We start from the raw sequence: 14,540 nt of genomic DNA, 5'->3' as shown, positions 1-14,540 counted from the left end.
AGTTCAATCATTGCAGAGCATGACGGGCTCCCCATTTTACTTTTATTTTTAGTTATTTTTTCTTTTTTGACATTTTTTACAACTTTTTTTTCATGTTTATTTCATTTCATCTTAGTTTGTTCAGTTTGCTTACCCACTGTTTTTTTGTCATGTTTGTACTTGCTGCTGTTCAACCTTCAGTCCGTTAACACCATATTTGCACTAATGCATTGTCTTTCAACACACCATTAACATATTGTTTGCCTTTGTTCCATGACCTTTTGGTCAGTTATGTGGCCTTGTCCAATCTGCACCTTCTCCTTTGTTATCTCTTGCCCCACCCCCACCTCACTTGTTTATAACCTTTGACATTTCTAATATTTGTCAGTTCCGAAGAAGGGTCAATGACCCGAAACGTTAACTCTGCTTCTCTTTTCACAGATTCTGCCAAACCTGCTGTGTGGTTCCAGCATTTCTTGTTTTTTTTGCACTGCAAACAAACTTTATTAAAAGACCCGCCCCCTCCCTCTGCGCGTCATTGTCATTTCTTGTTTGTCTATTGGCTGACCCGAAGGGCCCTCTGAGAAGTGTCACCGCCGTTGATTGGTTAGAATTGCTGTCAATCAGCGGTCGTGTGCAGCAAGTTATGTTGCACATATCCCGGCCTAGTTGCTTGGCTTGGGTTGATGTCGTTGTTAGCTTGGCACCTTCCAGCTGCGCCAAGTAATGCTGTTTCATGTTAGCGGATGGAATGGGTGGCTTTGGGGCGAAAGCGGTTTTATTCGTGGCGTCGTTGGTTGTCACAAGAGTGAGTGTAAACGGTAAGTTTGCTGCCTGCGCCCTTGGTGACACAGACGGGGATTCGTGCGCATCACGGAGCAGGAGCAATACAGAGAGAGCATTCACGCAGCACTGTGCAAAGAAGCACCGGATTGGGCAGGCAGGGCGCTGGACTGATTATCGTTGCCAACCTTGGCTCAGCGGTAGTACTCTTCATTATGAGTCACAAGGTTGTGGGTTCACTCCAGGGACTTGAGCACATAATGCAGGCTGAAACAGCAGTACAGCATTGAGGAAGTTCCCGGAGCGTTATCTTTTGGATGCGACGTTAAACCGAGATACTGTCTTCCCCCACGGGTAGGTGTAAAAGATAGCACAACATCAGCAGGGGAATACTCCCTGGTGTCCTGGCCAATATTGATCCCTCAACTAACGCCCAGCAATCCTTTATCATCTGTCATTACCCTATTGCTGTTGGTGGAACCTTGCTTTGCACAATTTTGGCTGCCACATTTCCCTATGCTAGAACAGTGACTACACTTCAACGTATTTAATTGGCTGTAAATGCTTTGGGTCATTCTGAGGTTGTGAAAGGTCCAGAAAATTGATTTTTTTTATTGCAGCCCAGATTAAATAGATATTTATTTAATTTATTTAGAGATCCAGCACTGAAACAGGCCCTTTGGCCCACTGAGTCTGTGCCGACCATCAACCACCCATTTATACTAATCCTACATTAATCCCATATTTCTACCCCATCCCCACCTTCCCTCAATTCCCCTACCACCTACCTATACTAGAGGCAATTTATAATGGCCAATTTGCAATTATCAACCTGCAAGTCTTTGGCTGTGGGAGGAAACTGGAGCACCCGGCGAAAACCCACGCGGTCACAGGGAGAACTTGCAAACTCCACACAGGCAGTACCCAGAATGTTTTTGGGCAGTGGGAATGGGCTTCAACCTTGCAGGTCTGGCAGCCCTGTAAAAATGCCACTAGCGCCTGCGCAAAGGCAGCTGATGCCCTTGCTGGCATCGCAGAGCCTGCTTTGCCACGCGATTGGGAGGGCGAGCTGCCCAGCATATGCAGATGGGCCAGCGTGCACTAGATCGCGGCGTGCAGTCTACACGTTTTCTCCGCCCGCCACAGCTCCCAGCGGCGGGAGAATAAACTTCAGGCCATAGTGTGTGTTGGATAAATGGAATAAATGCTTGTACAAAATTGAAAAGTATCTTCAGGAATTGGTATGGTGGCACAGGCATTATCCTGCTTTTTGGGACTTTGGTTTGAAGTTGCACAGTCATACGAAAAACTTTGAAGCAGATTTTGATAACCTTATTTGTATAACTGGACACTGTACAGACTCAGGGTTTGTGAAATGTTGGACCTCAGTGTGACAGCAACAATGTCCTAAATACCAGCAAAACTCTATCAAAAGAAATGCTTAATTATTTGCCACATATCAAATTTACATATTCATATTTGTGGTGTCCTCATTTTAAAAAGGTCACAGAAGTTAAAGATTGCAGTCTTAGTTGTGCCACTCACAGCTCCAGTAATATAAAAAAAAGTTGGCATCTGAAGCTTATGTAGTTATGCAATTTTTAATCGAAGAAAAATGATTTTTTATTTGAACAGCTGAAGCCCAAAGTGATGGCGAGCCTTCAATGCATTTGCCTTCTGAAGAAAGTGATATCATTTCCAATTCAGCCAGTGATGTTGATCTTGAAAGAATAAGCGAGCAGACTAAAAGAAAAATACAGTTTCCAACTGCAGAAATTGCTGATGCTGTTCTAGGAACTGGAATTCCTGCTAATCAAGAAGCATTACTGTCTTTTATTCAGAATATTAAAAATGAACACACTGCTGTTGAACTCAAAGATACTCCCTGTACTGATGTGAGTGGAGAGAATGGAGAATGCAGTGTTCCAGAGGAAATATTTCCTTCTCTTACATGTATCCCATCCAGTAGTCAGGAGGGAGAACTGCTTGGAGAGAGAGAAACAGGAATTCTGGAACCAGTGCAGGTTGAAAAACCAGCAGCAGAAGAATTGAATGCTACTGAAACAGCCAGAGCACCAAAAGTAAACTGTGAAGAAAGAAATATGACTGGATTAGAGAGCTTCATTGTCCAAATTCTTAATAACTCACAAGTAAGAGGAATTTGCAATTTAATTATATTTCAGTGAATTTGCTGATGGTTCTTTCATAAGGCCTTACGAAACCTCTGCCATTGCCATGTATAATAGTATCCAGACTATTATATAGCCATTTACTCGATAGAAGGAGGCCATTGGGTCGATGCTGGCTGTGCACGGAGCAATTGAGTCAGTCCGAATCTGGATTCGATCCGCGTAGCTCTGCAAGTTTATTTCGTTTATGTGCTCATCCAATTTCCTTTTGATGTCATTCATTGTCTCTACTTGCACCACCATCATGGGCAGCGAGTTCCAGGCTATTACCACTCATTGTGTGAAAAAGTCCTTCCTCACATTCGCCCTGCATCTCTTGCCCAAAAACCTTCAATCTGTGTCCCCTAGTCCTTTTACCATCAGTGAATGGGAACAGTTTTTCCTTGTCTAACTTACCTAAGCCTGTCATAATCTTGTACACCTCTATCAAATCTCCCCTCAATCTCCTTTGTTCCAGGGAGAATAACCCCAGCTTTTCGAACCTAACCTTGAAACTAAATTCCTCCATCCCTGGAACCATTCTGGATCTCTCCTCTGCACCCTCTGCACAAGTATACCGTTTTGGATGCTGTTGGTGGGGATGGCCTATCAGGGGAAAACAACAGCAGCAGCCAAAGCAGTGGCACCACGGCTGGCACTGTTCAGCAGGGAGGGACAAAGCGCAGAAGAGCAATAGTTATAGGGGACTCTATAGTCACGGGCACAGATAGGCGCTTCTGTGGACGTGAAAGAGACTCCAGGATGGTATCTTGCCTCCCTGGTGCCAGGGTCAAGGATGTCTCTGAACGGACAGGGGGCATTCTGAAGGGGGAGGATAAACAGCCAGAGGTTGTGGTACACATCGGTACCAATGACATAGGCAGAAAGAGTGACGAGGTCCTGCAGGGGGAGTTTAGGGAGTTAGGTAGAAAGTTAAAAGACAGGACCTCTAGGGTTGTAATCTCGAGATTACTCCCTGTGCCACGTGCCAGTGAGGCGAGAAATAGGAAGATAGTACAGCTAACCACGTGGCTGAACAGCTGGTGTAGGAGGGAGGGTTTCCGATATCTGGATCATTGGGATCTCTTCAGGGACAGGTGGGACCTGTACAAGAAGGATGGGTTGCATCTAAACTGGAGGGGCACAAATATCCTGGCTGCGAGGTTTGCTCGCGTCACCCGGGAGGGTTTAAACTAGTGTGGCGGGGGTGGGAACCAGAGCAGTAGTGCAGCAAGTGAAATAAATGAGGGGGAACTAGTAAATAAGGCCAGTAAGACTAAGGGGAAGAGCAGGCAGGGAGATGTTGCTGAGCACAGCGGGACTGGTGGTCTGAAGTGCATTTGTTTCAATGCGAGAAGTATAACAGGTAAGACAGATGAACTTAGAGCTTGGATTAGTACTTGGGACTATGATGTTGCTATTACAGAGACTTGGTTGAGGGAAGAACAGGATTGGCAGCTCAATGTTCTGGGGTTTAGAAGCTTTAGGCGGGATAGAGGAGGATGTAAAAGGGGTGGGGGAGTTGCATTACTGGTTAAGGAGAATATCACAGCTGTACTGCGGGAGGACACCTCGGAGGGGTCATGCAGCGAGGCAATATGGGTGGAGCTCAGGAATAGGAAGGGTGCAGTCACGATGTTGGGGGTTTACTACAGGCCTCCCAACAGCCAGCGGGAGGTAGAGGAGCAGATATGTAGACAGATTTTGGAAAGATGTAAAGGTAACAGGGTTGTAGTGGTGGGTGATTTTAACTTCCCCTATATTGACTGGGACTCACGCAGTGCTAGGGGCTTGGATGGGGCAGAATTTGTAAGGAGCATCCAGGAGGGCTTCTTGAAACAATACGTAGATAGGCCAACTAGGGATGGGGCCGTACTGGACCTGGTATTGGGGAATGAGCCCGGCCAAGTGGTTGAAGTCTCAGTAGTGGAGCATTTCAGGAACAGTGACCATAATTCCATAAGTTTTAAGGTACTAGTGGATAAGGATAAGAGTAGTCCTCGGGTGAAGGTGCTAAATTGGGGGAAGGCTAATTATAACAATATTAGGCAGGAACTGAAGAATTTAGATTGGGGGCGGCTGTTTGAGGGTAAATCGACATCTGACATGTGGGAGTCTTTCAGATGCCAGTTGATTAGAATCCAAGACCGGCATGTTCCTGTGAGGAAGAAGGATAAGTTTGGCAAGTTTCGGGAACCTTGGATAATGCGGGATATTGCGAGCCTAGTCAAAAAGAAAAAGGAAGCATTCGTAAGGGCTAGAAGGCTGGGAACAGACGACGCCCTTGAGGAATATAAAGAAAGTAGGAAGGAACTTGAGCAAGGAGTCAGGACTAAAACGGGTCATGAAAAGTCATTGGCAAACAGGATTAAGGAGAATCCCAAGGCTTTTTATACGAATATAAAGAGCAAGAGGGTAACCAAGGAAAGGGTTGGCCCACTCAAGGACAGAGGAGGGAATCTATGTGTGGAGCCAGAGGAAATGGGCGAGGTACTAAATGAGTACTTTGCATCAGTATTCACCAAAGAGAAGGACTTGGTGGATGATGAGTCTAGGGGAGGGAGTGTAGATAGTCTGGGTCATGTCATTATCAAAAAAGGAGGAGGTGTTGGGTGTCTTGCAAAGCATTAAGGTAGATAAGTCCCCAGGGCCTGATGGGATCTACCCCAGAATACTGAGGGAGGCAAGGGAAGAAATTGCTGGGGCTTTGACCGAAATCTTTGCATCCTCATTGGCTACAGGTGAGGTCCCAGAAGACTGGAGAATAGCCAGTGTTGTTCCTTTGTTTAAGAAGGGTAGCAAGGATAATCCAGGAAATTATAGGCCAGTGAGCCTTACGTCTGTGGTAGGGAAATTATTAGAGAAGATTCTTCGGGACAGGATTTACTCCCATTTGGAAACAAATTAACTTATTAGCGCGAAGCAGCATGGTTTTGTGAAGGGGAGGTCGTGTCTCACTAACTTGATTGAGTTTTTTGAGGAAGTGATGAAAATGATTGATGAAGGAAGGGCAGTGGATGTTGTCTATATGGATTTCAGTAAAGCCTTTGACAAGGTCCCTCATGGCAGACTGTTACAAAAGGTGAAGTCACATGGGATCAGAGGTGAGCTGGCAAGATGGATACAGAACTGGCTCGGTCATAGAAGACAGAGGGTAGCAGTGGAAGGGTGCTTTTCTGAACGGAGGGCTGTGAATAGTGGTGTTCCACAGGGGTCCGTGCTGTGACCTTTGATATTTCTATTATATATAAATGATTTGGAGGAAAATGTAGCTGGTCTGATTAGTAAGTTTGCGGGCGACACAAAGGTTGGTGGAGTTGCAGACAGTGATGAGGATTGTCAGAGGATACAGCAGGATATAGATCGGTTGGAGACTTGGGCGGAGAAATGGCAGATGGAGTTTAATCCGGACAAATGTGAGGTAATGCATTTTGGAAGGTCTAATACAGGTGGGAAGTATACAGTAAATGGCAGAACCCTTAGGAGTATTGACAGGCAGAGAGATCTGGGCGTACAGGTCCATAGGTCAGTGAACGTGGCAACACAGGTGGATAAGGTAGTCAAGAAGGCATATGGCATGCTTGCCTTCATCGGTCGGGGCATAGAGTATAAAAATTGGCAAGTCATACTGCAGCTGAACAGAACCTTAGTTAGGCCACACTTAGAATATTGCGTGCAATTCTGGTCGCCACACTACCAGAAGGACGTGGAGGCTTTGGAGAGGGTACGGAAGAGGTTTACCAGGATGTTGCCTGGTCTGGAGGGCGTTAGCTATGAGGAGAGGTTGGATAAACTTAGGCACACTACAGCCTGCCGGACTGAACATTGAGTTCAATAATTTCAGAGCATGACAGCCCCCCACTTTACTTTCATTTTTAGTTATTTTTTCTTCCTTTTTTTTACATTCCTTTTTACATTTTTTACTATCTTTTTTTGCATTTATTTCATTTCATCTTAGTTTGTTCAGTTTGCTTACCCACTGTTTTTTTCAGGTTGTTTTTCTTCAGGTTTGCACTTGCTGCTGTTCAATATTCAGTATATTCACACCTAATCTGTACTAATGCTTTGTCTTTCAACACACCATTAACATATTGTTTGCCTTTGCTCCGTGACCTTTTGGTCAGCTATGTGGCCTGGTCCAATCTGCACCTTCTCCTTTGTTATCTCTTGCCCAACCCCCACCTCACTTGTTTATAATCTGTGACTTTTCTAATATTTGTCAGTTCCAAAGAAGGGTCACTGACCCGAAACGTTAACTCTGCTTCTCTTTCCACAGATGCTGCCAGACCTGCTGAGTGATTCCAGCATTTCTTGTTTTTGTTTTGGATAAACTCAGATTGTTTTCACTGGAACGACGGAGGTGGAGGGGTGACAAGATAGAGGTTTACAAAGTTATGAGTGGCATGTACAGAGTGGATAGTCAGAAGCTTTTTCCCAGGGTGGAATGGTCAGTTACTAGGGAACATAGGTTTTACACAGAGGGTGGTGAGTGCCTGGAACTTGCTGCCGGGGGAGGTGGTGGAAGCAGGTACGATAGCGACGTTTCAGAGGCATCTTGACAAATAGAGGGATACGGTCCCCGGAAGTGCAGAAGGTTTTGGTTTAGACAGGCATCAAGATCGGCGCAGGCTTGGAGGATCGAATGGCCTGTTCCTGTGCTGTACTGTTCTTTGTACTTTGTTCACCCTCTCAAGGACCCTCACATCCTTTCTAAAGTGTGGTGACCAGAACTGGGTGCAGTGCTCTAGTTGGGGCCTACCCAGAGCTTTATCAAGGTTCAGCATAACTTCCCTGCTTTTGTACTTTATGCCTCTATTTATGAAGCCCAAGATCCCAGATACTTTATAACAACCACTCTCTCAATATGTCCTGCCACCTTCAAAGATCAATGCACATGCTTCCCCCAGGTCCCTCTTCCTGTACACTTTTTACATAGAAACATAGAAAATACGAGCATTCGGCCCTTTGGGCCTGCTCCGCCATTCAAAAAGGATCATAGCTGATCGTCTAATTCAGTGCCCTGTTCCCGCTTTCTCCCCATATCCCTTGATCCCTTTGGCATTAAGAAATATATCTATCTCCTTCTTGAATATATTTAATGACTTGGCCTCCACCTTCTTCTGCAGTAGAGAATTCCACAGGTTCACACCACCCTCTGAGTGAAGCAATTTCTCCGTATCTCGGCTCTAAGTGGCATACCCCCTATGTGACTGTGACCCTTTTAGAACTGCGCCGTTCAAGTCTATTTTGCCTCACACTATCCTGTCTACCAAAATGCATCACCTCACACTTGTTAGTATTAAATTCCATCTTCCACTTGTCTGCCCATACTGCTCGCCTATCAATGTCCTGTTGTAGGTGGTTCATATCATCTCCACTGTTTGCCACTCGCCATGTTGATTTTTTTTACCCTCATTATTGTTTCTAAAACCGTAAGGTTCCTTTGTTTTTCTCTCTAACATGAATCCTTCCACTTTTTCCAGGGTCAGAAACCTGTTTCTATGCCACTGCTAATGCTCTTTTGTATCCATTTGCTGCCAAGCATGCGAGTGGCTCAAGATCTTTTTCTCTCCTTCCTGTTCAGAAACATCTGGCCCCTGCTCGGCTCCTATTTACTGCAGTATAAATGAGATTGGAAATCACAGGCATATGTTCCACTCTGGTACAGTTTGTTGGAAATTGTTTCTTTGAATTGAAATGATATTTGAATAAAAATCCACGGGCAAAAATTAATAGTAAAATATAGGTGCTGGAACACCACTGGAGCAATATTAGTTGTGAATTAATGCCTACGGTTTCTCATGGTGTATTTGCTTTCCCATCCAAGGAAAGAAGATACAAAGTAACTGAGGGATAGAAGGTAAACTTTTTACTGTGACTTTAATTCTTGGATTCTGAAAATTTCTGCTTAAAGTTTTGGAAGTTGTGATCCAAAATGTCATTCTTGGTGATGGTCTGCCTGTTTGGGAATTCAGAACTGTAATTACTAGGTTATCTGACTGATAGTAAACTAGGACTTTAAAGATACTTTGCTTTATTGGCCCAGTGACTTTGAAGTTTTAGTGCTAACAGAAATAAAAGAGCAGATTTTGTGTTTCCGATTCTGACAACCCCTCTAGCTTTGTAAGTGTTCCAGATTTGCTGCCTTTTTGCAAGCTCTTGCCAGAATATTTGAACTACTCCCCACTGATTAATTAGTGGAAGCTGGAGTTGCTGCATTAAGCAATAAAAGACTTCTGTGCTATTAATTAATCATGAGGAATCAATCTGCAAAATGTTTATACTGGTTACTGTACCTTGTATGGAATTAAGTGGGCAAGTTTATCAAACGTGAAAGAAAAAACATATAGATTGAGAATTGTATTTGTGAGCCAGAGAGAGATGTTGTATGTTTTGGCATTCAAGATTCCCTGTTAAAGTTTATGATCTCAGCCGTGTAGTCAGAGACAGGTGCAGACTGGATGCCAAGTGTTTTCTCCCAGAGGGATAGAAGGTAGGTCACCCTGTGTTTGTTATACATGCTTTGAACCAATATTGCCAAATTCTCTGGCTGCCTTCTGCTCAGAAGTTTTATGTGGGGACAGGAGGAACCAAAAGAGGGGAATTTTTTAAACAAAATTAGCAAATGCATATGGGTTTAAAACATTTCTCTCCTTTTAATAACAATTAAAATACTTTAGTTATTGAACGATGCTAAAGCACAAAGATGTAAGTAATAAATGCTTACAGATGTTCTGTATTGCAATCATGTGCTGTGCTCATCTTGAAAGATATATAGACCATAGCAGTTTTTTCATCGTTCAAATCTATCTTTTTGAAACCATACTGGCCTCTAGAAATCTTAAAATCAGCACCCATTAACTTATGTTTCAAATTGTGACAAGGCTTTTTAAGTTATATATCTTAAAGTTACAATATGAATAAGAACTACCCTGTTACCCTAATGAATAGAAGTATCGGCTGGTGTAGCAGTGAGTCACGTAGATTAAAAGGTCCAATATTTAATCAGCTTCCATCAGTACAGACTTTACTGATCTCCGGACAACAGCTGGGCTGGTACAGTTTTAAAGCCCTTGAGATAGCAGCTGATGCTGTTCATTGTGATCTAGTGACATAATGCTAAAAGTATGCATCTGTGAAGATGGGTGAGGCTAGAATTTGGGCTCAGCTGTGATGCCCTTCATTATGAATAGCCTACAACTCTTACTGTCTGAGCTTACTTGAAGAACAGCCATTTGTGTGAGCTATGAGAAGTGTGCTGGTGCTTATGGAACTACACATCAGCAGGAGTCCATGTCTTTCAGGGAAGGAGAAAATTGGGCTGAAGTATCTATAATTGCATCAGTGGTTTTACAGCATAATGTGTTTATGCTGTGACTTGTGGTGAGAAATGCACAAATGAGGTAAAATCTCTTACACAAATGGACCATCTCAACTGTGCATTGTGGTTGACCGGGAAGGGAAAATCGGCAAATCAGTCACCAACAGCATACATTTTCCATCTTTAGTTGCAGCTGGGATATATGTGCAACGGTGCTGTTCCTTTACCCTCTTGAGCAAAGAATGGTGCAATTGTAAAGAGGTATTGAAAAGTTCAAAAAAAGTGAAAGAAAGTAATGGGGTGGAAGAGGAGGGAAAGAATATGGTTGTCGAGATTGAAATGCCAAAGTAATGGGATAATGTGAGCCCCCACCAGCAATGTACAGTAGATTTAATTTGCAGTGTAGCTTATAAATTAAAAATTCTATACAATTCTACTGCTTAGCTCATCGTTACACAAGGTATACAATTCTTTTTAGTATAGGCCCTGAGGATGTATAAATAGCTAAATAGAATACGTTTAATTTTCTGGGTTTTTTTGACTTTGTTGGACTGAGTTAATTAATATTGATTTGAATGCAATATATATTTACAGGACCTGATGGAATTCCTGAATGCCAATGGCAGCGATTGCTCTGTAGTGCTATTCTACACGCCATGGTGTCAGTTCTCTGCGGACCTTGGTCCACATTTCAATGCACTTCCACGTGTTTTCCCCTCACTTCAGTTTCTGGCACTGGATGCATCTCAGCACAGCAGGTACTTACAGCAACATATTGGACTAAGCTTGTTGGAGACAGGATTTCATCATAATAGGTTAAATAATAATTTGGATTTGACTGCAATATATTTCATATGCTTTAAGCCAGTCAGAGATAATGATAATGTACAGGTTTTGATAATTTGCCAAGGTACTAAACATTTTGAAAAACATTCTTCCAATTTGTTATTTCAATAATTTAATGCGAAGAAATGGATGAATAAAACTTTGGATTTTTGGCTGTTAGGCCGTTTATGTTTAGCGAATGACTGTTTAGTAAAACCACAAGTTTAAGTTGATTTCTGTCTTCATGGTGGCTTTTGCCAGGGGATAATTATTTCAGGGTGAAATGGGCTGAATCCAACTTTTTGTCCTATGTGGAGCATAAACAAATAATTGGGGGTGTGTTCCAAACCATTGGCTCCACAGCGTGATAAAGTAGGTTTGATTTTCCTTGTGCTGCTGAGTTTCACTTTAAGTTGTCTCAGAACAATAAGGCCTCAAGTGGAGGACTAGCATAGGAAGGAGGTAAAATTAAAAGTTGAAGTGACCTTGGGCCACTATTCTGCACTTCCTAATTGGGCTGGATCACTATTGATGAAGGTCTGTGAAACAAGTTGCTTGACTCCTTGGCCCAGCTGACACATGAACCAAGAAGAAAAACAGAAAATTTTAGAAGGTTTTAATACTCAAAAAGCTCAAATGACTTCTAAAACTAAAGTAAAAATTGCAGTTTATGAATAATCTGTGAGCTTTTAGGGGGTGTGTACAGCCTTGTAGGCTCCCAGTTATTTTATATTATTTATAAGCCCTGGAATTTTTGTGCTTTTATTTAATATAAAGAGGGGCATAGCTTCCATTGCTGAACTTTCTCACTTGAGTAACACTTTTTGAGCTTCTAGCAGGTAATTTTTCTATGGTTCTATTAAAAGGTATCTGGACGTGCACCTGAAGTGCTGTAACCTGCAAGGCTACGGACCAGGTGCTGGAAGGTGGGATTGGTTGGGCAGCTAGTTTTTCAGCTGCGCAGACATGATGGGCTGAATGGTCTCCTTCTGTGCTGTAATTTTTCTATGGTTCTAGGTTACTATTGTTGTTTTTTTGCTGATGGCATGGAGATTGAGCAGTGCAATGCACCCTTGTATTATGTGGAAGAGGATGTATTTCAGTACTGTATTAATGTAGGATTGTATTTGTGACAACTGACAGTAAATGCAGATTTAACTTCTACACTGTATAAGATCTAATATTGAATGTCTTGGAATAAGTTGCAATCAAACCTAGCCAAGGAGTGATATTAAAATATATGGGGATTGTACTTGGTGATGGGGACAATTAAAAGAAAGGAAATAAAAGTAACACTATGAAAATGAAAAAGTGCATATTTTTTCAGTATGCATCCTGCAAAGTATCCAAACAATCTCTTATATTCCGTGTGAGCCTAGAACTTCTAACTGCAGTGTGGGGTCATATCAGATTTAACATGACTTCAATATAGGCTTATGCACAGTTTTCTTTAAATGTTTTGCGTTTGTGAACAGTCCTTCTCATTCTGTCAAACATTTAAGAATGTTTTGAGAAGCAAAGCTCTGTGCATGTGTGCAGACACACTCAAGCAAAGTTATCTTGTGGCAGTGTGTTACGAGCAGTATTACACCAACTTTATAGAAGTGCCCAAAGCGACTAGAAGTCTTAGCCCTTAGCACAGTGCAGTATAACCAAAGCAAAAGATATAATGTACAAAATACACCCGCCTGCAAGCTATTTATTTGGCCTGCAACCTATTTATTTGGTCTCATTTACTAACCTCAACAAATCTTTTCGTATCATCTGTAAATGGAAGAATAGTTCCGTTTGAGCCATCCCCTTGATCATTGATGAAAATGATTTCTAAATTGAAGCATTGGGATTTGATGACATTTTGCAGAAGAAACATTTTTTAAAAGTAGTATTTCCAAGTGTTGTTCTATATAAATTGATGAATACAAATTGGTATTTTCTCACTGCCAGATCTTCATCCTTGGATTAATTATTGGTTTTGTTATGTTAAGCCTTTCTACTAGGTTTGGTACAGTAGCTGTTCCCAACATCCTCCTGTTCCAAGGTGTCAAGCCAATGGCCAGGTTTAACCATACGGACAGAACACTTTCAACCCTGAGAGCTTTCATTTTTAATCAAACTGGTTAGTAGTGATTCTCACTGATGTAAATTATGTTTGGGTATTCACTAAGGGTATGACTTCTTTGTGAAATAGAGCTATTTTTGTTCTGCGGGTACAGTTAAAAGTTTGGGACTAGTATAGTTTCTGGAAAGGCTCGTATCAAGTAGCTTTCTGTACAGCTTAAATGGAACATGGGGCAAGGGAACTTGAGCCTGATTTACCTGACTTGCTGACCTAATGTTAGGTTCAGAGGTCTCTCGGATCAATGATCATTCCTGTTTTACTCTATTGATGACGGTGCTTTGGGCAGTCTTTACTGACTTTACTTTTTTGAAGCCTATATTTTATTTAGAGGCAAAATCCGTCCCTTTCTCTACCTCTCCCTTTTTCTTTCTCTTTTTCCACCCCCCCCCCCCCCCCCCCCTTGCCTCACCTTCCCATGTGAGGCAATTAAGATTAGGAATTTACTAGTTTGGAGACTGATCTTGTATCTCAGCAGTTGATAGTACTCCCTGTTAATTCAATGCATTGCCTCCTTTCTTAAACTTGTTAATATGCTGATGTTTTATTCCACTTATAAGTTTCTGAAGTAAACAAAGCAGAAAATAGCATCATAATTCAGAGCAATGTAAAGAATATTTGTTACAGTTTTAACAAGTTCAAATATAATCTGCATGTCTTGCATTTTTGCCATTACAATCCATTTTAAACAATCTGATCTGCTTTCCAGGCATAGAAGCAAATGGCACCGTTGAAGTGACGGAACAAGATCAAAGTGGTCCACTTCCCAGTGTTGCAGTGAGAGGCATTGACTGGCTGCTTGTCTTCTCTGTATTGTTTGTCTGTGTGTTTATAGTTTATGGTACAGTACAGTCAGATAGTATCAAGTGGTTGATCACAGGACAAGAGCATGAACACCAGGACTGAACTCTTACCAAGTTGGTGGCTACCAATTGCAAAGAACAGCTTCCACTGCTACCCCAGGTGTCCATTGCAAATGTTCTTAAATAAGTCAACTTTTTATCATCAATATTGTTTTGTTTGTTCTACAGCAATTTAAATTACGGATATAAATATTCAGTAATTAAGGCTGATTTGTCAGTTATGAATAAATTTAAAGTGTTGCCCAAATTATCAGTATTTTGGTGTTGAATTGTATCTTCAAGTGATTGTTGCTTATATTGCACTTTAAAAGATTTGTCTATATGCCACTTCCGCAAAGTGAGCACCAAACATCATTCCAAAATTAAGGGATTCAAACTCGACACAAGTTTCAGGATCACCTATCGTGAGTCCGTGATTATGCACGTGTTTGAATTTAGTAATACTGAGGAAAGGAAGAGGAATCCAGTATCAAGCTGAACTTGTC

General features: G+C 42.1%; 1 protein-coding gene across 2 annotated transcripts; it reads left to right on the top strand.

Moving 5' to 3' along the window:
- Positions 1-588: 588 nt before the first annotated feature.
- On the top strand, positions 589-14,311 carry txndc15 (thioredoxin domain containing 15). Of its 2 annotated transcripts, none has more exons than XM_068043696.1 (5): positions 589-800; positions 2,398-2,912; positions 10,846-11,009; positions 13,062-13,192; positions 13,902-14,311. In XM_068043696.1, the coding sequence occupies exons 1-5, from the start codon at positions 716-718 to the stop codon at positions 14,096-14,098; spliced, it is 1,092 nt and encodes a 363-aa protein (XP_067899797.1). In that variant the 5' UTR covers positions 589-715; the 3' UTR covers positions 14,099-14,311. The 2 variants fall into 2 exon arrangements, with proteins under 2 accessions (XP_067899797.1, XP_067899798.1); XM_068043697.1 differs by lacking the exon at positions 589-800 and adding an exon at positions 930-1,116.
- The last annotated feature ends 229 nt before the right edge of the window (positions 14,312-14,540 follow it).

This window comes from Heterodontus francisci, chromosome 12, assembly GCF_036365525.1.
Source record: "Heterodontus francisci isolate sHetFra1 chromosome 12, sHetFra1.hap1, whole genome shotgun sequence".
NCBI classification, from domain to species: Eukaryota; Metazoa; Chordata; class Chondrichthyes; order Heterodontiformes; family Heterodontidae; genus Heterodontus; species Heterodontus francisci.
Note: the sequence above shows the minus strand (reverse complement) of the source record. Positions and strands in the feature narration are given on the sequence as shown.